Source organism: Sebastes fasciatus, chromosome 13, assembly GCF_043250625.1.
Source record: "Sebastes fasciatus isolate fSebFas1 chromosome 13, fSebFas1.pri, whole genome shotgun sequence".
NCBI lineage: Eukaryota > Metazoa > Chordata > Actinopteri > Perciformes > Sebastidae > Sebastes > Sebastes fasciatus.
Window position 1 is genome coordinate 27,162,592 of NC_133807.1, and position 26,054 is coordinate 27,188,645.

At 37.7% G+C, this 26,054-nt stretch overlaps 3 protein-coding genes across 5 annotated transcripts; 2 read left to right on the plus strand and 1 right to left on the minus strand.

The window, feature by feature from the left end:
* Window positions 1-1,795: 1,795 nt before the first annotated feature.
* On the minus strand, window positions 1,796-6,428 carry syngr2a (synaptogyrin 2a). The gene is made up of 4 exons (XM_074656599.1): window positions 6,197-6,428; window positions 4,097-4,334; window positions 3,812-3,948; window positions 1,796-3,159 (listed from the first exon to the last, which is right to left on the minus strand). The coding sequence occupies exons 1-4, from the start codon at window positions 6,293-6,295 to the stop codon at window positions 2,962-2,964; spliced, it is 672 nt and encodes a 223-aa protein (XP_074512700.1). The 5' UTR covers window positions 6,296-6,428; the 3' UTR covers window positions 1,796-2,961.
* A 2,254-nt stretch (window positions 6,429-8,682) lies between these two features.
* On the plus strand, window positions 8,683-18,622 carry LOC141781081 (transmembrane channel-like protein 6). Of its 3 annotated transcripts, none has more exons than XM_074656600.1 (19): window positions 8,683-8,889; window positions 10,205-10,470; window positions 10,551-10,694; window positions 10,771-10,879; window positions 10,953-11,040; window positions 11,112-11,375; window positions 11,446-11,645; window positions 11,726-11,870; window positions 13,362-13,505; window positions 14,081-14,238; window positions 15,375-15,465; window positions 15,610-15,707; window positions 15,786-15,881; window positions 15,962-16,037; window positions 16,124-16,257; window positions 17,424-17,600; window positions 17,755-17,833; window positions 18,159-18,240; window positions 18,395-18,622. In XM_074656600.1, exons 1-18 carry the CDS (start codon window positions 8,831-8,833, stop codon window positions 18,237-18,239), a joined length of 2,409 nt encoding a protein of 802 aa, XP_074512701.1. In that variant the 5' UTR covers window positions 8,683-8,830; the 3' UTR covers window position 18,240; window positions 18,395-18,622. The 3 variants fall into 3 exon arrangements, 2 of the variants coding, with proteins under 2 accessions (XP_074512701.1, XP_074512702.1); XM_074656601.1 differs by having other exon boundaries at window positions 15,375-15,425; window positions 15,609-15,707; XR_012596765.1 differs by lacking the exon at window positions 18,395-18,622 and having other exon boundaries at window positions 17,488-17,600; window positions 18,159-18,220.
* A 3,569-nt stretch (window positions 18,623-22,191) lies between these two features.
* cenpx (centromere protein X) lies at window positions 22,192-25,349 on the plus strand. Its single transcript, XM_074656602.1, has 5 exons — window positions 22,192-22,299; window positions 23,146-23,197; window positions 23,277-23,330; window positions 23,414-23,502; window positions 24,002-25,349. The coding sequence occupies exons 1-5, from the start codon at window positions 22,198-22,200 to the stop codon at window positions 24,014-24,016; spliced, it is 312 nt and encodes a 103-aa protein (XP_074512703.1). The 5' UTR covers window positions 22,192-22,197; the 3' UTR covers window positions 24,017-25,349.
* The last annotated feature ends 705 nt before the right edge of the window (window positions 25,350-26,054 follow it).

Below are 26,054 nucleotides of genomic sequence, written 5' to 3' on the forward strand. Positions count from 1 at the left end.
CGGAGTATTAGGGCCACATTGAGGGGCAAAAAATATGAGATTTCGAGAATGAAGTCATAAATTTACGAGAATAAAGTTGTAATATTACAAGAATAAAGTCGTAATTTTACGAGAATAAAGTTGTAATATTACAAAATAAGTTGTAATATTACAAGAATAAAATCGTAATATGACAAGAATAAAGTCGTAATTTTACGAGAATAAAGTCGTAATTTTACAAGAAAAAAAGTCGGAATATTATGAGAATAAAGTCATAATATTACGAGAATAAAGTCATAAATTTACGAGAAAAAAAGTTGTAATATTGCGAGAATAAAGTCGTTATTTTACGAGAAAAAAAGTTGTAATATTACGAGGATAAAGTTGTCATTTTACAAGAAAAAAGTTGTAATTTTACAGAATTTTTTTTTGTAATATTACGAGAATAAAGTCGTAATTTTACGAGAATAAAGTCGTAATTTTACAAGAAAAAAAGTCGGAATATTATGAGAATAAAGTCGTAATTTTACGAGAAAAAAGTCATAAAATTACGAGAATAAAGTCATAAATTTACAAGAAAAAAAGTTGTAATATTGCGAGAATAAAGTCGTTATTTTACGAGAAAAAAAGTTGTAATATTACGAGGATAAAGTTGTCATTTTACAAGAAAAAAGTTGTAATTTTACAGAATTTTTTTTTGTAATATTACGAGAATAAAGTCGTTATTTTACGAGAAAAGAAGTCGTAGTAATATGAGAATAAAGTTGTAATTTTACGAGACAAAAAGTCACAATATTACGATAATCAAGTTGTAATTTTACGAGAAAAAAGTCATAAAATTACGAGAATAAAGTCATAAATTTACGAGAAAAAAAGTTGTAATATTGCGAGAATAAAGTCGTAATTTTACGAGAAAAAAAGTTGTAATATTACGAGGATAAAGTCGTCATTTTACAAGAAAAAAGTTGTAATTTTACAGAAAAAAAGTTGTAATATTACGAGAATAAAGTCGTAATTTTACGAGAAAAAGTATCAGGACCTTGAAAAGATGTGCAAGAAACTGCATTTATTCCGAAGAAATAAACCGAGACAAACGGCTGCTACCCGTCCTTACTATGCCTGAGTAAATTGTGATGAACCAAAGGAAAAATTTACATTTTTAAGTTAGCCAAATGGGTTTTCTACCTCTTGAAAGGGAATCTGACTACAAAATACTACAGATATCCACTACAGGAAGCTATGTGCAGACAATGGACATTTACCCTGTGCATCATCAGATTCTGCCATTGTGCACAGTATAAAATCAATAAAAATCTCCAAATGGAATACTTTTATTATAATAATGAAATATTTGCAAGTAAAACTTAGATAATAACAAATAAGATCAATAACAATGTAAATAAGATAACAAAAAATAATCCAAAGTCAAGTATGTACATTCAATATTAAAACAGTTTAAAATATTATAAAGAAAAAGAAAAATTCTGATGCGTTGATTTTGTAACTAAAATATTGAAATAATTGCCAAATTATTGTCTGGACTCTCGGTAATTCAGAAGCAATTAATTTATGTAGTTATAGTCTAGATATAATGTTAGAATATGCACAGAAGACATCTTTGTTGTTGATGCTCTTCTGTAAAGCATGCATACAATAGATCTTATTGTCTTTACATTGTTACGGAGCGGCCTCCACACAAGTTCTTCCACATCCATCAACACAATCGCTACTCAAATATTTGCCAAGGGAGCACAGCTCTTTACAGAGTCCGGCTCTTTCTTTAAAAGAGGATATAAATGAAGGGCTGACTCAGAGGTTCAAAACGACAAAAGTTTTTATTTGGCACACCCCCCCCGTGTGATACAGAACACTGTATAAAGGCACTTTAATAATTATTGTAAAGCCATTGAGCACAACAGTGAAACTGCAACACGTGCAACTACAGTGTAAGAAAAGCAAGCGGAAAGAGTAAACAAATTACAGCTCGATTGTCATGTACCCAGACTGAAAGGATTAAGTAAGCTAATAAATATATCAATTTACCACAACATCACTGAATTCCTGAAACCAAATTATGGCTGAATTGGATACGTGAACTCAAGAAAGGCCCATTCAACTTCTACAGAGGTAGCTGATACAAATCAATGGTTTGGCTACCTTAAAATAAAAACCCTTAAATACTAATATTAAGAAGTTATTGTGGCAGAATTGGATTTAAAACATAAAAAACTAACAATCTCAGATCAGATATTGGCAATTAACTGCCCCCAAAGAATGAATGAATTGTGCTTTTCAGTGCATAAAAGCCATTTTCAAGTGGTTGATTATTAAGAAAAAGAGCAACAGTAGTTAGAGGGAACATTTTCATTGCACCCATTGATTAAATGATATGGGTTTGTTTGGTGGTCGAAAAACAGTATGTACAGAACTGCATCGCTAAGTTACCTGCTGTGTGTGAATCTCATAGTAAAGAAAAGATATTTATATGTGCTAAATACTAACATATTCATTAAAAAAAAAGAAAATATTTTGTCCATCTTAAAAATGCAAAGCAGATTTCCCGGCAACAAAGTGAATCCTAACCTGTTTGTTGATTAGTGCTTTGAAGTTAACAGCTCGCACTCATAAGCTAAACAAAAAGGGGCACTGGAATAGCTGGTTTGGTATAAAGACAACAATGGCACGCTCATTTCTCTCTCTTACCAAGACAATCTCCAAACAACAACAAAAAATATCTTCACCTGCTCCGTGTGGCACTTTGAACAACACAGCAAACATCCACCACACAACTCACAACAATGTAATGATCTAAAAAAAACATCAGTGCAGCCAAAAGTATGCAAACGTGTTCTGCAGGAAGTAAATGGGAGTTCAAGAGAACAATCGGAGCTGTTAATGAAACCATTGGCACACGTTTTTATTTAAAAAAAAAAAAAAGAAGCAAACTGCCCTGTTGGATTCGTGTGTTTAAATCTCAGTCCTTCAATAAGCTGGAGGCTGGTACTCTCCCGGCTGCTCCTGGTTGTGGGAAAAAGGCGACTGCTGGTAGCCTGTGGGGCCGCTGGAGTACGGAGAGGGTGGGTACGGAGTATTGTGGTCGTTGGCTGGGTCTCTGTACTCCTGGTCAAACTCACTGACACCTTGGCGATACCTTCCAAACGCAAAGTAGGACAAGAGACTCTGTTGAGAGAAGTTGAGAGTTAGTATGTGGAGCTTTTACACGGCGTTATCACAGGCGCAGTTTCAACTTTAAGGTTGGGGGTTCACAAAAAAAAATCTAGAGGGAATGTAATGTGTACAACGCAGAGAGGTCTAATGTATTGGGATGTGTGTAGCCTACATTTTACACCCTCCAAACAGAATGCGATGCGAGTAAGCATCAGTGACAAAATCAGTTTGATTTCATTGTTTTCTATTGGAATGAACTAACTGTCCACATGCGACAGAGTGCTGCACAGCGTGTCGTTTTGAGCGTGTCTGTCAGCTGATAGGTAGGCTACGTGGTTTGTGTACGTGGTGTAACAGAAGTGCATATTTAACAATGTGTAGACAGAGAGTGTCCAATGTTATTAGGCTATAAGTAAATAAAAATACCACAAATCTATCTTCTAATCTTGTGAGTTTCTTATTCTGTCATTATGAAGACACAACAAGGTTGATATTATTCATCATTACAATACATTTTTAGTTCTACGTTATCATAAAAAATATAGATGCATTTCTAGGGGGTTTAGTGTGCCCCGTGAATCAACTCTGTGGGCGTTATCATATGATTTTTTTGTTTGTTTTTTTGTCAAATACTGGTCACATATGGAGATGATGAAAGGCTCACCCAGGTGATGATCGAGAAGAAGGAGAAGGCTATGACGGCGCGGGCGGCATCACCAGCGACGGCAGTCACGTCAGCGGTTTTGGACCACTGGCTGGCCAGGACACAGAAGCAGACGAACCACAGGAACGTCCACGCAGCTGTTCCCAAGATGAAAGTTATTTAAAGCAGAGAAATAAATAAACAGGATTAAGATGAAACATGACAGCAGCATTAACCTCAACTATGCTGCACTTCCTGTTTTCGGGGCACGGTTCCTGTATTCTAGCAGTCTACAGTAACTCTCACCTGAGAAGCCCAAATCTCCTATAACAATGAACTTTCTCTCCTTGGCATTGCTGATATTTGGGAAGTAGGCGTCCAGTATGAGGAAGATGACACAAGCCAAGAAGGCCAGGACTCCGACCCCGACCCCGTAGCTGCAGGCGCTGTCGTTGTTGTTGAACATGCATTTTGTGTCTGTCTCCTTTGACGGGTTAACGTAGCCTTCTGCTGTGATGGACGCAAAGACCACAATGGAGAATAACTGCAAAGGAGGGGACACACAGGGTTAATGCCAGGCGAGGGGTGGTGATAAAAAAAAAAAAAAATGCATGTTTTAAGTCAAGCAGCTGCAGGAGCCGTGTGATTCCCCTCACATCACATGATTCTCATCACATCACATGATTCACTTTACAAGAAAGCTTTCACCACAAAAAAAGAGAAACCTAATTAAGACATATGTCAAGCCAGGTCCAACAAGTGAAGCTGAAGAAGTTTCAATTCTTCATCCATTTTAACACAGTTTAAATATGGCATTAAAAAAATAAGAGAGTGACACTTTCTGTGAGTGATCCTTGTTCAGCTACAAGTTAGATAAATGATTCATCTTTTTTTATTCTCTGGTTCAAGCTAAGGTGGGAGGATTTGTTGCGTCGCTGTGTTTTAAATCATTTTAAATATTTAATATTTTTGGGTTTCGGACTGTTGGTCGGACAAAACAAGACATTTGAAGATGTCACCAATAATGAAAATAATAATTAGTTGCAAATTTATATTCATATTTCACAGATCCTGGCATCCCTGCACTGTCTACACGTTTCTTTTCAAACTGATAACACAATCCTACAGATGATATTTTTGACATTTTGGTGCCTTATATGGTTCCCTCTCACACCCTGAGATCATTAAATGCTTTCCTTAATATTTATTTTTAACAAATCTACCCTCAACACAAAGGTGACAAAGCTTTTGCTGTCAGGGCTCAATATGAAATAGTTTGCCTGAAGACATAAGGATCAGCAAAATGAATCTTCTTTTCAAATGACACCTTTTTAAAATAGCATTTTTGGACATTTATTTCTATTGTTTTATCATCAGGTGTGAGGATTTGCTGCATCACTGTGTTTTAAATCATTTTAAATTGAATATGTGTGGGTTTTGGACTGTTGGTCAGATAAAACAAGACATTTGAAGATGTCACTTTATTAGTTGCAACTCTATATTCATATTTCACAGATCCTGGCATCCCTGCACTGTCTACATGTTTGTTTTCAAACTGATAACACAATCTTACAGATTATATTTTTGACATTTTGATGCCATATGTTCCCACTCAGATCATTAAATACTTTTTCTTAATCTTTTTTAACAAATCTAGACTAAACACAAAGGTGATAAAGCATTTGCTGTCAGGGCTCAATGAAAAGATAAGAGCAGCAAAATGCATCTTCTTTTCAAATGACACCTTTTTAAATGAAGTTTTTAGTCATTTCTGTTGTTTTTATCAATAAAAAAGTTGTGTTTTTTTGTTCTCCTGTTGTTTTGATTCATCTAAGGCACTTTGTAAAATGAGTGTGATGTAAATAGACTGTATTATTATCATGATATGATTCAAGTTTCCAACCATAACAACTTTAACCCTAATTGACCCTGAACGTTCCGCATTTGGAAAAAGTGGAAAGTAGCAACAGATGACGCTGGGAAAGTTTAACCTCCTCTTTTTCTCACACTGTAACCACTCCAGAAATATAAAGCAACATCTTCTGTATATTTTAACTCACTTTAATCCACTTTTTCTAGCAAAAATAAGCAACAAAAAAGCCAAACAAATCATCAAACAGGTGGAGAAAGTGGCAGTTAGTGCGGTGACACAGCACAGGACATGCTAGCTAACATGAGCTAATATCAACAAGTGTTACATCAAATTTACACTTTAAACAACTTTAATTTAAAATTTAAACTTTACACACACTTTATGTGTAGTGTTAACAACTAATAGAGCTAATAATCTGTATTATTAGCTGCTTTGTTTCGACACAGGATGCTCACATCTGTTAACTAGTCGAAGTGACAGCTGGCTAGCTCTGATGCTAGCTGTGATGCTAATGTTTCCGTGGAGTCACTCACCCAGCTCAGGCATCGCAGGATGGTTTGAGGCTGTTTTAGAAAACTGATTAAGTCAAAAGCACCGCCAGCCAACGACGCCCCGTAAGCAGTGCTCTGCATCTTATCAGCCCAAAAAACCTGCTGTAGATTTAAAGACGAGCTGCAGAAAGGGAGAAAGGGAGAACGTGTTCCTGTCAAAGTTGGGACGGTTTCGATTTAGTCTGACAGCTTCCTGACCAACTTCACAAACACCGCCTCTCTGATGCGTTCAGGTGCTGCTCGGAAACTGCGACACCGAGCTGAGTGGAAAAAAGGATATTCGTTCTTATATATATTATTTTAATCGATTGACAGCCCTACTAATAACATAGCACTGGCCTTATTAGTAAGCCTATCTGCATTAATAATATATATATATATTTTTTAAACAGAGTTTATTTATACATTTTTCTCTTACAATCCATTGCACAAACATGTTTGGACTGGTATATATCCCACCGACCCCCCACCCATGACAATACCCAGAGGGCACTCAGAAAAAAAATATATATATAAAGTGTACAAAAATGAATATAAATACACAGATAAATAAAAAAAAATAAAAAAATAACAATAATAATAAATAAACATAAATCATGATAAATTCATAGAGGTCTAGGACATTACACCCTGTCATTTAGGGCACTTTTCCTTTGAAATATATATATAATAATAATATTTTTTGATATGCTTTTATGGTTTTATTGTTAGTTTGTTGAATGTCATGTTTGTGCTGTTGCATTTGTGCAAATCCCTACGTTTAATATAACAATATGAAGCTTTGCACCTTGTAAAATAAATAGCCCTTGGTGACTTAAAGTATCTACTGAGAGTTACACAAAACACTAAAGCCATTTAAATGTTGAAACATTTAAATGGCTTTAGTGTTTTGTGTAACTCTCAGTAGTTACTTTATATATATATATATATATATATATATATATGAAACATTTAAATGGCTTTAGTGTTTTGTGTAACTTTCAGTAGTTACTTTAAGTCACCAAGTGGGAATAAAACATTCATAATACATTACAGGGTTATTTATTGTACATGGTGCAAAGGTTCATATTGTTAGATAAACGTCAGGATTTGCACAAATGCAATAAAAAATAAAACAATAAAAAACATAAAAACACATCAAAAATATATTATTAATGCAGACAGCCCTAGTAATAAAACAAATGCTATGTTAATGCTATGACAATTTTGTCAAACTAGCAACAAGTAGTACTAGTACTGTTAGAAGAGAGCAATCTGGGAGAGTCCATGTTTAGGGTCTTTCAGAAAAAAAGCTTTTAAAAAACAGAGCAGAATAAATTAAATAGTTATCTAGGGATTGAAATATATTCATTAAGGAACTTTAAAGTAGCTATAGACAACATGTGCAATAAACAAACAGTGATTATTGTGAAATATTCAATTGTTTTGTTATCACAGTAAGATATTGCACCTCTTCATGCTTCAATGGGAACGATACCTATATATTAAAGTATAGATTCTAGGGCTAATCGCATGATTGTCTAAAGTTAATCGTGAATAATCGTAAATTAATCACACATTTTTTATCTTTTCAAAATGTACCTAAAGGGAGATTTGTTAAGTATTTAATACTCTTATCAACATAGGAGTGGGCAAATATGCTGCTTTATGCAAATATATGTATATATTTATTATTGGAAATCAATTAACAACACAAAACAATGACAAATATTGTCCAGAAACCCTCACAGGTACTGCATCTAGCATAAAAAATATGCTCAAGAGTATTAAATACTGGACAAATCTCCCTTTAAGGTACATTTTGCACATAAAAAAAAATGTTTTGATTAATTTGGGATTAATCTTAATTAACTATGGACAATCACGCGATTTATCACGATTAAATATTTGAATCGATTGACAGACCTAAATATACCTATTGTTCCCACTGAAGCCTGTAGAGGTGCAATATCTCACTGTGATAACATAACAATGAAATATTTCATAATAATCACTATTTGTTTATTGCACATGTTGTCTATGGCTAATTTAAAGTTCCTTAATGCATATATTTCAACCCCTAGATAACTATTTATTTTATTTTGTTCTCTTTTTTAAAGGTTTTTTTTCTGAAAGACCCTAAACATGGACTCTCCCAGATTACTCACTTCTATCAGTACCAGTACTACTTGTTGCTAGTTTGACAAAAGTAATGTAGTGTTGCAGTTCCTCAATATGACCACTGGAGGGCAGTGAACACTAATTATTGTAAATACACTCTGGTCAAACGTCAAATCATCAAAACAGACACAATACCATACTGACCCTTTCAGTATTAGAATTAAATATATTTATATGATTTTTGATGGTATTTATGTATTTATTTGCCATGTCAGAGATGCTTAACTGATTGCACTTCATCAGATGCAGGCAGATAACTTTGCACCAAATGCAAATTAGGCACAGCTGTGCTGCAAGAGAGAGAGGAAGTCAGTATGATGTGTTTTGACACTCAAGAATAGACAGCTACAATATCAGCGATAACCTACTGCTGCTCATGTGGTCCACTATGTGACTGATGGTGAAGACTGAGCCGCTGGGAGCTGTGTGTTTGCAGTAGAGCGATCATCAAGGACCATGGCATACAGTGTCAACGTGTGTCAAACGGATTCTGATTCGTCGGAGTCTGACTTTGAGTAAGTCCTCTTACAGACTTAATTTGAGAGCTATTTATTGGTTAGTTGTCATTTTTTCTGCTCTTGTGAGCTAATGTACTGCTAAAAAACAAAAAAATGTGATACCATGTATCAGCATTGATGGTAGACTAAGTTTCTTTTATCAAATTGTGTTACTAATAAACTAAATTGTAGTTTTATTTTCTGTTCTATCTATAATTTACAGAAGTCTTTTTGATGTTAGTTTGAATGCTCAGAAGTCGGTGTTTCTACCGAGTGTTTGGAGAGAACATTTCCAGTGCTTTCACAGCCACAGATTTCATGATTTTAGATTGAAGCTTCATTGTATGTACTTAGTCTGTGCGTTCCAATACCCATACCCGTATGCCACATATATCCGGATGTCCTCCTACATTCAGTCGCTTTTTGCAGTATGTAAGCCAGCATGTTATTCTGACCCACAATCGTCTGTGCAGCAGATATATGAGCAAGAGGGTCAAAGTTCAAGGGGCAATAGGCTCGTTCGAGATGAACCAGGCCTGTGCAGAATCGACCACCGGCGATCGGCACACAATGCATGCCAGTTAGATTTGAGTCCAACTTGCTTTGATGTCGTGCACACGCGGGCAACGATAACCTCACGAGATCGAGGCGGCCGCAGTTTTTAGAGCCAGGCGCCACAGTTGCTCTCCACCGACTGCAAGACCCAGGGCATGATGGGAAACGCCTGGCTGTCGCCTGATCAGAGAGCTGATTGGCTCTTAGTTTTGACAGCGAACTTTCTTTGTAATTGTAATATTTAACGCTAGATTGTAGGCTTTTATACGCATGTTGTGCCATGACGATTTCATCTGTTAACAAACATATTTTGTGTGGTTGATACTACTACTTCTACTACTAATAATAATAATAATAATTATGAAGGTTATTTATATCGCACTTATCAAAACAAGTGCTCATTACAATCGAACGTGGTCTGAAAAAAAAAAAAAAGTACAGATCGGGATGTCACTTTTCCTATGACGTCCTTTAAATTCTTTGAAGGCTGCTAGAAATGGCTGGAAACAGTCCGACTTGACTGCAGCTTTTTGTCTCTGCCCCCTGCTGCTGCCGCCTGATCTCGTCTACTTTCTAGGCGAGGCGAAGTTCATCTCCTATTGTTGAGGCCTCTTACTCTTTAGTATTTGGGACTGGAAAGCTTTTGGAGACTTTCAAGTATCCGATTTGTGGTAGGAAAAGTGCAACATGTCTTATGTACATGCTGCTGTAATGAAGGTGCTTGGGCCAAAAGCCTTTGGGTCATTATTTCCTCTGATGGTTACTCTCCCTCCCTCAGGAACATGGGAGGAAGCAAACCAGGTCTGGACTCCTTCCGGCTCTTTGGAGAGCCGGCAGCCAGCACCCAGAGATGTCCTGAAACCCTAGAGATGAACGTGTTTAGGGAATGCACAAGTACAAATACAGAACATAGTCTGCCATTTGCTGCAAGCGGCCACATGAGAGACGAAACACTTGAGAGGGAACAGATGAACCCTATGCAGAGACATCACTGGTCAGCTGCTACCTTAAAGGTCCTCTCCTCGATGCCCAGTCGCACTGCTGGTGAGATGAAACCGTCCTCTACTGTCTAATCGTTTGTTGACAATGTTCATATAATAATTGACTGTTCCTTGTGCACACAGGGATAAATAGCGTTGCAGTACATCCTCGTCCAGCCAGAGACTCATCTCACCAGCCCTCCTCCTCCTCCCGTGATCCTTCTCACCCCTCCAGACCGATCCCGGAGGAGTCGGTCCAGGCAGATACGGAGGAAATCAGTGCTGAAGGTGGACAGAAACTAAACTGGCTGCAGCAACTCGTCTCTGAATGTGTCAATATTCATTTCTAACCTTCGGTTTACAGAAAACAAGAAGGAGCAGCTGGTGTCCAACCTCCGAGGCCTCTCTGTGAGCGAGGGCATGCGCAAGCTGCGAGCTGCACCGCTCAGCCTGGCGGATAAGATGGAAGTCAGGTACGAAAAACCAGTCAATGGCCTTCAACATAAAGCCACACTGTGGTGACTGTTTCCGCTTATGTCTCATCAGGCGGCTTGCTTTCAGCGATGCAGCTGAGAGTTCACTCATCAGCAGAAATATCCCGTGCTACAGTCGTCTGAGCGTGTACATTTCGAGGGTGAGTACAGAGTGCTAAACCACTTTTTGTTTGTGGGTGTCAGTTCTTCACTTGTGTTTTCCTCCCCTCAGACATGGCGTCACTGCCTGTTCAGCTGCCTCCCCATCCTCGCTTCCCTCCAGTTGTGGCATTCGCCCATGAAGAGACTGAGCGGACGTTTCGGAACCGGGGTGCTTTCCTACTTCCTGTTCCTCCGGACCCTCCTGCTCTTTAACCTCCTCCTCTTCGCCATCAACGGCCTGTTCCTGGTCTTCCCTCAAGCCGTCAACCCTCCTCCTCCTCCTCATGACTCTCACCTCGACACTTTCACCAGTCTTGAGCTCTTCACAGGCACGGTGAGACACATCACAGCAGTACATGTGTGGTTATTTCTGTCTTGAATCAAATCTCTGGTGTCTCTTGCAGGGCTACCTCTCTCAGAGTGTGATGTTTTACGGCTACTACACCAACACCATCCTCAAAACTTGTCGAGCTGCTGACTCCACTGATGACCTGCCCGTCTGTGATGCCGACAAGCCCCAGATAATGCCGTACAGCATACCTGCAGCCTATTTCGTCACCATCTCCATCGCCTTCTTCATTATCCTCATCATCCTTGTGTACAGGTTGGACAATAAGTGATGCATTGATCTTACTTTACTCCATTCTGCGGTGTGTATTTTATGGCTTTATTTTTCTCCTGCAGCGTGTCCAAGTCCCTTGGGAGAAGTTTTCAAGTCCTCAAGTCTAATGGGAATCTGGCTGTGAAAGTTTTCTGCTCCTGGGACTTTAAAGTCAGCAAGAAGACGCCCGTCAGGCTGCAGTCTGAGAAAATCAGCACTCAGCTCAAAGTACGCCAACACTTGTATATTCACTTAGACTCACTAAAGCGTGAAACTCATTTTTGATATAAATACAAACTGATTTCAGACATTTCCTTCCCAAATGGATGAATCAATGTGAATCATTTAAAATATGGACTGGCGACAAGTACTTCTTTGAAAGCATTTAACCTTTTCCACTCCTCTTTTTCATAGACCCATTTTTGTGGGGGGGTTTTAGGGGGATACAGGGGGTCTTTAGGGGGAGATAGCAAGTCAACAGTAGATGTCACATGGTAGTGGTGTACATCATCTGAAAGCTGGGAACCTGAAGATTAATTTGAGATGCAGCTCAGCACTGTGTCAAAAAAGATTAATTCATTCAAATACATTGTAAAAGTGTATAAGGGTTTAGAACATTATGATAGAAGTAAATGATGGTTATTCCCATGCTCACTTATGTATCATAAGTTGCAGCAATTTTTGGGTTGATGCCATTTGTTACACAGATTTGGTGCTAAATTTAACCATTTTTTACCACTCAAGAATTGATAAAAAATGATCAATAATCCCTTGAAAATACCAAATTAAGACACAAGACCTTGAGGAACACCACAAAAAAAGCCATGCTGTGATTTGGTATCAAAAACTTTTGACATTTGGAGATTCCTGCAAGAATAGCAGAATTTTTCGGCAATTAGATGGTGAGCACTTCTGTTGTGTAAACTGCTCAGAAACCCCCTTATTGTCAATCTGCCTAGAAAAGCCATCCATCCTCTGAATGCTCTAGGTCTCTAAGTTTTGAAAGTGAAGTTTCATGAGGCTGTGATTATCCTAGAGGTCACCACAGGTCATTTTATACAGTGAGGTAAAAAATGGTCTAACTAGGTGAAATGTCTACTATGGGGACTAACATCACATATGAATACAGTTGGTCCCATTGGATCCACAAGAGTCTCAACTTTACAGTGATACCCAATTTATGTAATTACAAGACCCAGTATGTGGAAATATTCAAATACACCATTTTATTATAGGTGAAAATAACACATTTATACTGCATTCAAAAAACTGCATGTGATTATCATAAAGTGGGCATGTCTGTAAAGGGGAGACTCGTGGGTACCCATGGAACCCATTTTCATTCACATATCTGGAGGTCAGAGGTCAAGGGACCCCTTGGAAAATGGACATTGAGCGTTCTTCCATCACACGCTACCTTCACTAGCTCTAACACTGAGCCTGGAGTGGAAGAGGTTACAGCAGAAAAGTTCAAGGTCACCAGCTTGGTCACACTATCTCAGTCTGGTTTACACACAGGAAGCTTTTAGTGATGCATTTTCACACCCCGATGTGTTTTAACTGCAGGCGGCACCACATGCACAAAAATCCAGTTTCCACGAAGGAGTGTTTTTTAAAAATGTTGTTCTGAATATAATCAGAACAACATTTTGCTGATCACAGTTTCGACACACTGTGAAGATCTTAAATGTTGCTTACAAGCTGCTGCCGTTCCAACAGGAGCTGCTGTCTGAGCTGATCGGTGGAGAGGATCAAAAGAGCTGCATGCGGCGACTCTGCCGCCTCGTGGTGCACTTGGTAGCGTGGGCCACATGTCTGGGCAGCATCTCCCTGGGCGCCATGGCGGTACACTACCTGTCAGAGGTTAGAGGAAGCATGCTGTGCAGCCAGACATGACACATTTCATGTGGGGCCACGTGTCACTTTTTCTCAAGACTATCACAAAAATAGCTCTGATAAAGAAGCACCTTCCCACCGCAGTTTATTCAGTTCTCCTTTTTCTTTCCTTTTTTGTCTGCTGGTTTACAAAACTGCTCTGTGTGAGAATCACCATCCTGATCAAGACATCGTAAGAAGAGCATGTTTAACATAGTGGTTACCAAACTTCTCATCATTTCCTGTTGTGCAAATTAAATATAGTTAAACTTTGCCAACAGAGACACGAAACACACAAGAGTCTCAGTGATGCTGACAGTAAGATAGGCTTCTTCTTATTTTAGATCCGACCAGTCATTTGCTTTCTGAATGAATCTTGTTAAACCGAATCGGAGCACTTTTGCTTCTTTGTCGTTCCCAAATGAGTCAAACTCAGAGGCCTTTTCCACAGCAGACATTTGGAAAGACAAAGGTGGAAGTAATATCATTTATGAAGTTGCATCCCCTGGTCATGACGTGTTGCTCTACAGCCCCCCACTGTCATTTTGTCCGTTCCTTCACAGGCTGACATCAAGCAGAGTTCTTTCAAAGACGCTGAGCTGCTGCTCTTATCTGCAGTGGTGTCAGGCATTAACCTGTTACTCCCCGGCATCTTCAACCTGTGTGCTTGGATGGAGAATCATGACTCACCCAGCGTTCGTGTCTATGTCTCCATCTTCAGGTGAGACGAAGAACTGTGAAAAAAGAGATCATTCATGTAGAACCATACAAAGCAAATCTGGACTTGTTAAAGCATAGGGCAAAAACAATTTAGAATACAACTTCATTATTTACTGATAACTTTAATAGAACTGTTACACTGTTATATGCTCCAATTACTTTTTTTTTTTATTTGCACAGAAGGTTTTGTTTCTGTTTTCTGGCATTCAAGTTTTTCAAAAAAATAATGAGCACATAAAAAGTGTGTAACAATAAAATAAGATGAAGTCCAAAAAAACCTGTCCTATCATCTCAGCATCTTTTCTGTGCATAGACTCAAAAAATGTCATCTCTACCATTTAATTTACGCAGTCTTTTGAATCTGGTATGGAGGACAGAACCTGCGAAAATCAAAAATAAATGAATAAATAAATAACTTGATAAATAAATGTCATTAAATGTAGCAAAACTAATCTTAAAAATAAATGTAGCCATTGATTAATTGATACAATGTGATATAAATTGATATTTTTGTTTTAATTTGCATTTTTATTTATTTATCTGTGTATTAATTCCCTTATTTATTTATTTATTTAAGCATTTATTTTTATAAAATTGTTCAGTCCAGTCTACAGCTGAAAGATAAAAAAATTTGACTGATATTGCAATTGTGATATGATTTGCAATAATGGAGGGAATGATGATTTTTACATTATCATTCTCATTTTCAGTAAAAAATATATTAAAATTATGTTTTTTAAGTCCGTAGAATATAATGTGTAGGCCAGGACATCTCTGCAGCATACCCAGCATATACCACTTAAAATGGTATTTTGACAATTTTTTTTAAACAAATATTGTGCCTCCTGCGATTTTGAATTGCAGTAGGACATTGTGTGATTTCGATAAAATTATGATTAATTGTGCAGCCCTAGTCCAGACACGTTTTAAAACACAAAAAAAGTTCAATTAAGCTCCACTGAAAATTCTTAATATTCCATCTACTGATTCTCCCACATTGAACTGCTGCACACACGACGTTCGAGGTTTCAAGTTTCCACATCACACTCGTGTAATTTGCATATTGAAGCACGACTGACTCCCAAAATAGCTGTGACGAAAACAACCTTCTAGTGTCATTATTTCCTTCCTTATTAGGAACCTGTTGTTGAAGGTCAGTATTGTTGGAGTGCTGTGCTTCCGCTGGCTGGGGAGAATTGCCGTGGAACCAGAAAGTCGTGGTTTACAGGTTACAACATCTTAAATATAATTACAGTTATGGAGCGACACTGAATTATGCAAAGTTCTTCATTCCTAAAACAAGTGATTACATGTTTGGTTGTGACCTATCAGCCCTAATATGATGTGATCTTTACATTTCTGTTGTCCTCAGTGTTGGGAGAGCTTCGTGGGGCAAGAACTGTATCGCCTGCTCCTAATGGACTTTGTCTTCACGATGCTTTACACTTTTTTGGGAGAGTTCCTGTGGAGGCAAGTTGGCGCTTCACCCACCAATCACGTAATTCTGTAGTTTGCATTCACTGAACATTAAGCATCCTCCCTCTATAGGCTCTTTTCCAAGCGAGTGCTGAAAAGGAACAGGATGCCAGTGTTTGACATTGCCCGTAATGTGCTGGAACTCATATATGGACAAACCCTTACTTGGTAATGACACCACATCCTTGAAACCCATCACATATTTTAACAAAATGAAAAGTGAATTAAACGTTAACGTTTCTTCCCAGGCTCGGGGTGCTGTTTGCTCCACTGCTTCCTGCCGTCCAGATCATAAAACTGTTTGTGTTATTCTACATGAAGAAGGTTGGTACAGCAGCTGTTGTTTCATCGTCATACAGACACTGATTTGCATGACAAACATTTTTTTTCTGTCTGGTTCTCCTCTCCAGAGCAGTCTAATGCTCAACTGTCAGGCGTCCAGGAAGCCTTGGAGAGCCAGCCAGATGACGACACTTTTCATCTCTCTTTTGTGCTTCCCGTCATTTCTTGGCGCTGCCGTGTCTGTGACTTACACAATCTGGACGTGAGTGTGACAAAACAATGTCCCCTCTCTTAATGACTGTGATGCTCACAACAAGCAGTTTCCTCACCGAAAAGGCATGCATGAATTCTACAACCTCTGACATGCGTAGCTTTTTAAAAACATGCTTTAAACATAATGACAATGTCTGACATTGTGCTCCAAGCATATTTACCACATACTATACTCGTACTGTATGTTAGATTTAAAATACAACAATGAATGTGAGGTTAGGGAGTCACATTTCAGTCTTACTCGTTTCACCAGATTTTAGTCTTAACTTTTAGCATAAGGCTGGGGAAATATTTGGTGTTTTCATTGTCACAATTCCATGAAAAGACCAAAACCAGCAATGATGCACTGATCACCAAACTATTGTTATTGGCAGAACTGTGCTCTGTTTTGCATCACCGTTTTGCATGGAGGCTCCATTCACAACGTCAAGGTAGAGGGGGAGAATAAAAGATATCTCTTGAATATATAACGCAACACCATCAGCTCTTTGTCCCAGATACACGACAGGCAGACAGGGAGGAAAAGAAATGCAGTTCAGCACAGAAACATACACCGATCAGCCATAACATTAAGACCACTGACAGGTGAAGTGAATAACATTGATTATCTCGTTACAATGGCACCTGGCAGTGGGGGGGGGGATATACTGGACAGCAAGTGAACATTTTGAACTTTGAACTTTGTGTTGGAAGCAGAAAAATAAGCGTAAGGATGTGAGCGACTTTGACAAGGGCCAAATAGTGCTGGCTAGACGACTGGGTCAGAGCATCTCCAGAACTGCAGCTCTTGTGGGATGTTCCCGGTCTGTAGTGGTCAGGACCTACCAAAACTGGTCCAAGGAAGGAAAACCGGTGAACCGAGCGACAGGGTCAGGGTGCCCATGCTGTCCCAATGTTATGGCTGATCGGTGTATATCTTCAGTAAAAATGATTGGGCTTGAGAAAGTATTGCATTATGGACTAATACATCGTTGGTTCTGCCCTTTTTTTGTGTGATCTGTTAACACTTAAGGAAATATAGAATAACCCGAGCTAACCTCAGCTTTAAATCCAGTGTGCCTCAGTTTGGAGCCCAAACAATTGAAAAAAGTTTTATTGTCCAAATACTTACCAACTGCACTGTATCTTCAAAATCCATCCGTCTGATGTCCACAGGCTTAAACCGTCGTCAGTGTGCGGCCCTTTCAGGAATCTGACCACGATGTTTCAGTCGGGGCAGCTGTGGGCCAAGGAGCTGGAGAACGCTCACCCGGTCCTGTCCTGGCTCAGCTGGGCCTACGACGCTCTGCTGGAGAACCCGCTGATCTTATTCCTCGCCACTGCAGTCTTTCTGTAAGAGATGTTATCATTTAATTTCTTTTTTCATTTCTATTATTATTCAGTGTAATGTGGTGGTGATGCTGTTAACAAAGTGTCTGCCCTCTAGAAACATTTACTGTGTCTCAATAATGTTTCTGCTGATCTCTTGTGCTTTCTTTTTTTTCAGAATAGTGATATATATTCACACTCAAGTTGTTGATGGCCAAAGGAGAATCATCAGTCGGTTAGAAAAACAAATTGAAAATGTATGTATAGTCAAACAAGAGTCAGTCTCTCTAGCCTCAAATGTTTATATATGTTTATATGTAGATATATACGGTATATACATCTGTACCAAAGTCCATGGCAATCCATCTAGTAGTTGTCGAGACATGTCATGAAAAAACAAATATGTCAACATCGTGGTGGCGCTATAGAGGTAAAGTCAGGGCATCCCCATAGTCTGGGATGTCTGTGCCAAATTTCATAGAAATGCATCAAATAGTTGTTTTGTCTAAAAATCAATGACACATGTACAGTGTGTTGATATTGGTCTTAATGTATCTTGTGTTTATTTTCTCTTGTGTACAGGAGGGTAAAGACAAAAAGTTCCTCATCACCAGTCTGCAAGCCATTTATGAACGGAGTAGTCTGGTTTCCCCTCATAGATAAGGTGGGTATAGTCTCTATACTGTATCGTCTTTGTGGTTGGAACATATCTTCTTTGTTTGCTCACTTTTTAATGACCTCATTTATAATCTGTAAAGGCATTTGTGTGAACACTGTCTTCCATATATTCCATTGTTTCTCATTTTCTCTCCCCCCAGTCTGAACACCATCCACACATCTTCGCTTTGAAAGATAACAACATCATCAGGAAATCAAACTAATCCTGCCTGTTAGCACTATAATATATTTATTTATATATGGAGCTCCTATTGTATGTCAGGATGTGTATTTTTTTATATGTGTAGTTATTTTTCAGATTCTGTTAAAGTTTATGAATAATGATCTTGAAAATGTTGTATGAAAATAAATTTGTTTGAACACATCTATCTGTGTTTTGGAATAAGGAAATCTCCTGATGCGTTTTTGGCAAATTTGACAAATTAAATGAAAACATTATATCCAATTGGCCCAAACACTGCAAGTACTCCTCGCAGATTTTGCAATATTTTGTGATGTTTCCTGTAAAAAATGGGCTGCCACATTGTGTAAATGTGTGGCATGTATGTTACACATTGTATGTTAAGTTCACCCAGCAGAATAGGAAATAACACACATCCATGGACGACATACAGATATCAACCTGACAACCTGCTTCTTGCAGCCGCGTCCCAAGTTTCCCCAAATCACCCTTTCCAAACAAAAATGTAGTCTAAAAAAATATTCTTTTAGCATCACAAAAGATCAGATTTTCTAAAAACACGTTCAACATGACGTTATGTAAAATGTATGCTGAGAATAAAAAAATCTGTACAGTGTAGGGGTGTAAAAAAATACAGAATATCATGATATGGTGGACTCTGTGGAAAGCAGCTCCCTATGTAGATATAAAAGACTCATTCTAAGGTAACAAAAACACAACAATTCTTATTTTTAGATGATTATGTACTAAAGAAAACATACTTATTAATATTGTATTCCATTTCTGCCAATAGATCCCCCTAATTGCTACACACTGATCCTTTAACAGTTTACGTTCAATATAAACTCAATACTTTTTATTATATATATATATTATACTATTTCATTTACAAAGATATGCACCCTCTCAAAGTAGTGCTATGATGTTGGATGTTACAGAGACTGTGATAAATGCAGATCCCACTGTTCTGATTGCATAAAAAAAACATTTTATGCATATGGCCGTGTTCTTTATACTGTGGCAGTTTTCCTAAAATTAGATTAAAAAATCACAATATATCGTCTTGCTTACAGTATTGCAATATATCACAATATATTGAATCGTAACCTCTGTATCATGGATCGCCAGATTCTTGCACACAGCCCTGCTACAGTGCTACATCAACATAATGCCACAAATGATTTAGTGACAAAAATCACTATTTAGCTGTTATTTTTTTAAAGAAACAGTCAAAATGGAGAGGGTACTGGGATCCTATTGCATATTATGTTAACCTCTGGTGAACATCTGGATAAAAGGGACAAAAAAAGGAAGAAAATAAAGCTTGTGGTTACTATTTTGCTGCTAAAAAAATAAATACAAATGTAAACAATGGCTAGTCTACAACGTGTTACTCATTTGACTACTACCATACATACATTACATACACCTGATTTGACTTATTGCCACATACCACTATGTGATGTCACACATCAGACAAGCTTGCTGTTTAGTTTGCAGCTTCTTCACCAAGTGCTCAATAAAGTCTGTCAACAAGTCCCTAATAACATGTATTGGTACAGTATTAACATTTTTTCCTTCTGGTTGTTGAGCAAGTTGTGTCACTCTTTGACTAGTATAGCCACTCAGTCTCGTTCCGGTAAACGTCACAAGAAAAATACCGATAAGAGATGCTGTGACTTGAGAGGACAGTAGCCTATATAAATGGACTCTGTACTTTGAGTTGGTCTACTTGGACGAGTGGGTTACTAAACATCTCAGCATGACCTCTGGTAAGTAACAGCTTTCTTTATTTCATCTGCTTGTAAATTATCATGTTCCTTATTTTTTTACATACATGTAGCTTTACTTTACATTTGGCAAATCCTTGTTAAAACACTCTCATATTATCTAGATTTTATTATTTTATAATCATTTGACTACCTGTTAAAAAATCTCATCTTCCCTCCAGATAACATGGAAGTGAAGACATCCAAAAAAAGAGCGTACATCAGTCTTCCAAAGAAATACATGGCTGCTTTAGCAGAAAATTATGAACTGGTAAACAATTTCTCTCATTTACAGGGAACATCACTTCATTTTATCTTTTCTTTTTGATCTAAGCAACAATTTGCCACGGAGCTCATGCTTCTCTATCATTTAACAGGACCATGGGTTGGTTGTAAAAGAGCTGAACCCCTATATAAATGAAGGATATGTACGAGCGTACTTCAGAGAATGGGGCACCGTCACAGCGTGTAAGGTAAACACTGGAAAAAAAGCATACCTTTTTTATTTAATATATATTTTGAATAAGATTGAATGAGATTTTGTTGCTTATTTATACAAATCCCTCTATCTGCTGAATTGGATCCCAGGTTAAGAAGAGCCACAACTCAGAGGAAGATAAGTCAGTGGCCTTTGTGAGGTTTTCTGCAGAGGATGAAGCAGACAGAGCAGAATGGGCCGGTCCTCACTACATTGGAGGCGATGTGGAAGTAAAACGAGTTGTTAGTCCAAAGGTGAGTTGTGACCTCTGTTGGAGCAGAGCTGGTTTTATGCTTGTTCGCATAACGGACATAAAAAATAGAAAACTTGTATGAAGAAATGTTGAATATTTTATTTATTTATTTTTTAAATCTGTCTTTCTGTTGGAGGAGGATTCAGATGAGGAGGTCACCACGGCCGATGCTATGCCCCGACGGCGTCCAATGGGCTTGGGCTACATACTGGAGGATGCTCAGTGGTTAGATGATGAGTTGGGCGAGTAAACAAATACTGTGCCACTTTTTCTCTAAGTTTAAAATCATAAATGAAGAATATGTGTTAATTCATTTAGGGATGGTAAACTAACGTGGCTGCAGTGAAATATATTAATAATATTTTATTTTTGATTTATTTCTGTTTGATTATCCTCCATTCTATCTAACAGTTAGTACAAATGTACGCATCATGTCACACGGTACCAAAGATGGAGGTTTTATTATTATTTATTTTATTTCTATTGTCTGTACTGTGCCAAAGCATTGAAATAAAAAATAAGTTAAAAACAAACAACAAGAATATGTCATAAGAACACATATCCTATTTGTTTGCTGTGATACATATTTTATTGTGCTGAATGTATGCTGTATCTTATGTGTTAATTGTCTACCTTGGGTAAATAATAAAATTGTATTCTATTCTATTATGTGTTGCTTAATGTTTGTCAAAGACATAAGGGTGAAAAATATATAGATTAGATGTCAACTTCCTTTGTGCAGTGGCTGCACTGCTGCCACTGTTGGTGAATGCAACATGATTTGAAGTAAATAAAAAAACATTTTAAATTATATGACACTGTAAAACGCTGTTAACATCGCTTATATGCTTGCCTCACATTATTGCTCTAAAGTTAATGGTTTTAACAGCGTCACTTTTATCTTTCCTTCCTGTTACACAAACTACAATTAACTACAAAGGTCTATGGAAAATATTAAAATATAGTGTGTAAGTAATGTGCAAAATGAGGTATTCACAAATGTAATAATTTGTTAATATAATGTAAATACATTTATTAGAAATAAGTATATATGTGTATATATATATGTATGTATATATATATAAACATATATAATTTCCTAAAGTGATGTAACTATCACAAGATCTAAGCAACTATAATTTTAAAATTAAAATACTGATATTGTTTAATTTAGTTTACTTTTAAACAATAAATAATAATAATGATAAAAAAAATTATTTTAGTTTTAAATACTTGTTTACCATCTACGGAGGGCGGTGCGTATGACGTCAGAGATGACTGACCAATCGCTGCGCAGAGCGCGGAGTTCATGTCACAGCGGAGAAAACATGGCGGAGAAAGACGCAGAAACTGGCTTCAAAAAGGTAAAAGATGATCTCTGCTGAGATTGTGGTTGTTTACTCTTACTCTGTTTTGCACGTGGTGAAATAAAAAGGAATATTGCTTCTTCTTTGTCGCTGAATTACATTTAGTTGCTCACATTATTCAGCATTCACGCTGACAATGTTCACAGAGGACTTAAACACTGCTCCTTATTTATCTGTCATGCGATTAAACTTTAGACTTTGCTAAGATATTATTCAGTGAATTAACAACATATGTATGCCGAATGGAAGAGCGGGTTATAATGATTTAAAATAAGTGCTTTGTAATCACTATCCCGGGATAACACTAGCGTTAGGTACTGTCTCCCATTAAATTGACGTTTTTCCAAAGGCAGTTTGGTATGAGGAAGCTATTCATCAGCAATTTACAAAATGTTATATAATATAATATATAATATAATGTAAATATATTATACATATATATATATTATATTTTATATATATGTATAATATATATATATATTATACATATATAAAATATAATATATATATATATTATATTTTATATATATGTATAATATATATATATTATATAAATATATTATATTTTTTATATATATACGTATATATTATACATATAATATATATATACTGTATATATTATATATATATTATATTACATATATATATATATATATATATAATAAATATAATATATATATATATATATATAACCAATTGACGGCTTTTGCAAATGTAGATAAGGATGTAGATAATTGTGTTCATGTCCACACAAAAACTGTGCACTCTTCACTGAATGTGTAAACATTGTGTCACAGGTCATATATCTGTACATTATAAGGTTCTCTGTTCTCCTCATTACAGGAGACAGTAAGCAAACTGTTGTCAAGTTTCTTCAAGGAGGACAAAACCAGACGTGAGTTTGATAAATATTGTCTTGATATTATCTGTTTTATTTGTGACTCTGCAGCTCAACAAATCTCACTCTGTTACAGTTAGTGGTGATGCCACACTGCTCATGGCAGAGATGCTAAAGATATTTGTCCAAGGTAAGTTCTTCTTCTGTTGGGAACAGCTGTATACACAGATTGCTTAATGATGAAACCTTTAATGTGTTATCTCTCATTTCCAGAGGCTGCTGTGAGATCACAGAAACAAGCTGAGACTGAAGACTGCGACGAAGTAGACATCGAGCACTTTGAAAAGATCCTGCCTCAGCTGGTGAGTAGTTATATTTTCTACAACTCAAAGATATTCAGTTTATTGTCATAGAGGAGTAAAGAAACCAGAAAATATTCACATTTAAGAAGCTGGAATCAGAGAAATTAGATTTTTTTCCCCTAAAAAATGACTCAAACTGATTAATCGATTATCAGAATAGTTGGCATTAATTTAATAGTTGACAACTAATTGATTGATCGATCAATAGTTGCAGCTCTATTGTTGATGATTTTGTTGATTTTAGTGTTTTAATCACTACAAATTCTACAATGTAAGCCATAACTCTTGTTCTTGGTTAATGTGGCTCAGTTTATGAGAGATTCAGCGCCTACAGGTGTAGCTTTAATAAATTAATTTAAATCCATTTCATGAAATCCAATGCTGGACTGGCTCAAACTGCTAGTAGTTTGTTTGTTATATTAAATGCTGGTTGAACATATTGATATATTGATCATTTCCAATGTTAATCTCACAGCCTTTCATCTCTTTTCCAATGCAGCTGTTGGACTTCTAGCACGGTGACGCCACAAGATGGAGCCAGAGTGTTTCCTGCCTGCCTGTTCCTGCTTAAATCCTTCACCTTCCAATTCCAACATGTTTATTTTTTCTGCATAAATGCAATTTCCATAATCACTCAAGTCTGAGATTACATTAAGATTTTTCATTCTGTATGTATTTGAGTCGTGTGATTTTAAGTAGAAAGCAGCGGCGCTGTCCAAACGCCTCCATGCCACCACCAATAGAGCCCACCTGTGCTCCTCTGTGCAACAACAGGTGCTTCCAGCATGCTCCATGGTGCCCTTCATCAAAGCCTCCTGGAGCAGTTGGAAGCAATTAGAGTAATAAGGGGAGCAGCCAGTCCCTTAGATGATGACAAGTGCCAGGAAAAAAGGAGTACCCCCTCCGGCCACTTTGAAGTTCCCTTTTGCTGTCCTGCGATGTTTAGTTAGAGGTGGGGGGAAGGGCAAAGGGGACCTCTGGCACGGGGGAAAGTTGAATGGGAGTGTGCGTGCACGGACGTGTGCACGTGTTAGCCAAACACGGCCAGAGACCACACGCGTAGATATTCTGTTTGAAAGGAAACATAACAAAACACATTGGAACATGGTCCAAGAGGAGCAGGGTGTAATTCTGAAGGTAAATAAACAAAAAGAGGCGAGTAGTAGAGGTGCTTTCTCTCCTTTCACCACAGCAGTGGGGGGGAAGTCGGGCCTACAAGGGAGAGGGTAATGTGGGGTTTTCTAACCCTCAGTGCCTCAGATGGTTTTCCACCAGTGGTGTATTTGACCAACATGTCTTCGCTATGAGTCAGCATAGCTGTACAACACCTCACACTATTTATTTGTGTGGCTCTCGAGTGACTCACGATACGCTTACAAACGCCGCTCACATGCAGCTGGAAGCAACTTAAAGTCAGTCAGATAGGTGTTCGAGGACGCAGCACCTTGAATTTGACCCAGCACCTTTTTTTAGTAGGGCCCAGACTGGATTTGTGTTTCCCAGGAGAAACGTCCACAGCAGGCCTTCAAGGAGAAGGTGTGTTTGGTTGAGTGAAGTTTATTTTAATGATGCCACGAGGACAGGGTTAATAATTACAGTCAATCACAGCGAGCAAGTCCTTCCCTCTAGTTTTGAGTAGTACAGTAAACTGCAGATCCACCGCTTTGACAGCAAGATGAAATTATTTTATTACCAGATCTGACGCCAAATAATCTTGCTGCAAAAGTACAATACATCCTTATTTCCACGATAAGAAACACATTGGTAAATGTGCCTTTCTGGAGATTTATTACAGATGTAATTGATCTCCATCTTGCAGTTTAAATAAAAATAATTACTCTGTTGGATCTCTCGTCTCTCTTCTTTTTCCACAATATTGGAAGGTCCCTGTCCCGGTGAAGTAGAGCACTACTGTACAACTTTTCTCCTCATGCATCTTAGTGGAACAAATTACATCTGAAGGCAGTATTATTAAACATACGAAAGCAGTTAGGACAAGAATGGGGAGGGGCGTTGAAGAGAGTAATGAGTTAAAGCTTTTCTTGATCATACATTAAAGGCAAGGGAGTGTCGACAGCCAGTCCAGACGCTTTGGAGAAGCTCTGGAGTGAGAAGCGTTTCCCAGGAGAAACAGACTGATCTGTCTCCAGCCTTCTGGCTGGTCTGTTGGACAGCGCTGCTGCACGTGGGACAAGCTGCCCTCATCACATGAAGATATCAGCCTGATTGTAGTCATAAATATCAATACGGATTTATAGAAGCCTCAGAGACTGCCAGGGTTTTTCTTTATGATAAAATAAAAATACAGGCATTTATATACCTGTCCTCCTCTGTGGATTTACTATCTCTTTTTATACAAATACAAAGGGAGGCTGTGCCCGAGTCTTAAAGGGCTGTGTGGTAACAGTAATCGTGATGCTTGTCTGGGGTGGAGTCGTCTGCATCGGTCTTGAGAGTCCCTGTTTGGATTATGTCAGATTTCACTCCTTAATTCCCGACTCACTAGTCTGTGGTTGTTTTCTTTTTCTGTTAGAATGACACAGCTTCTCGCA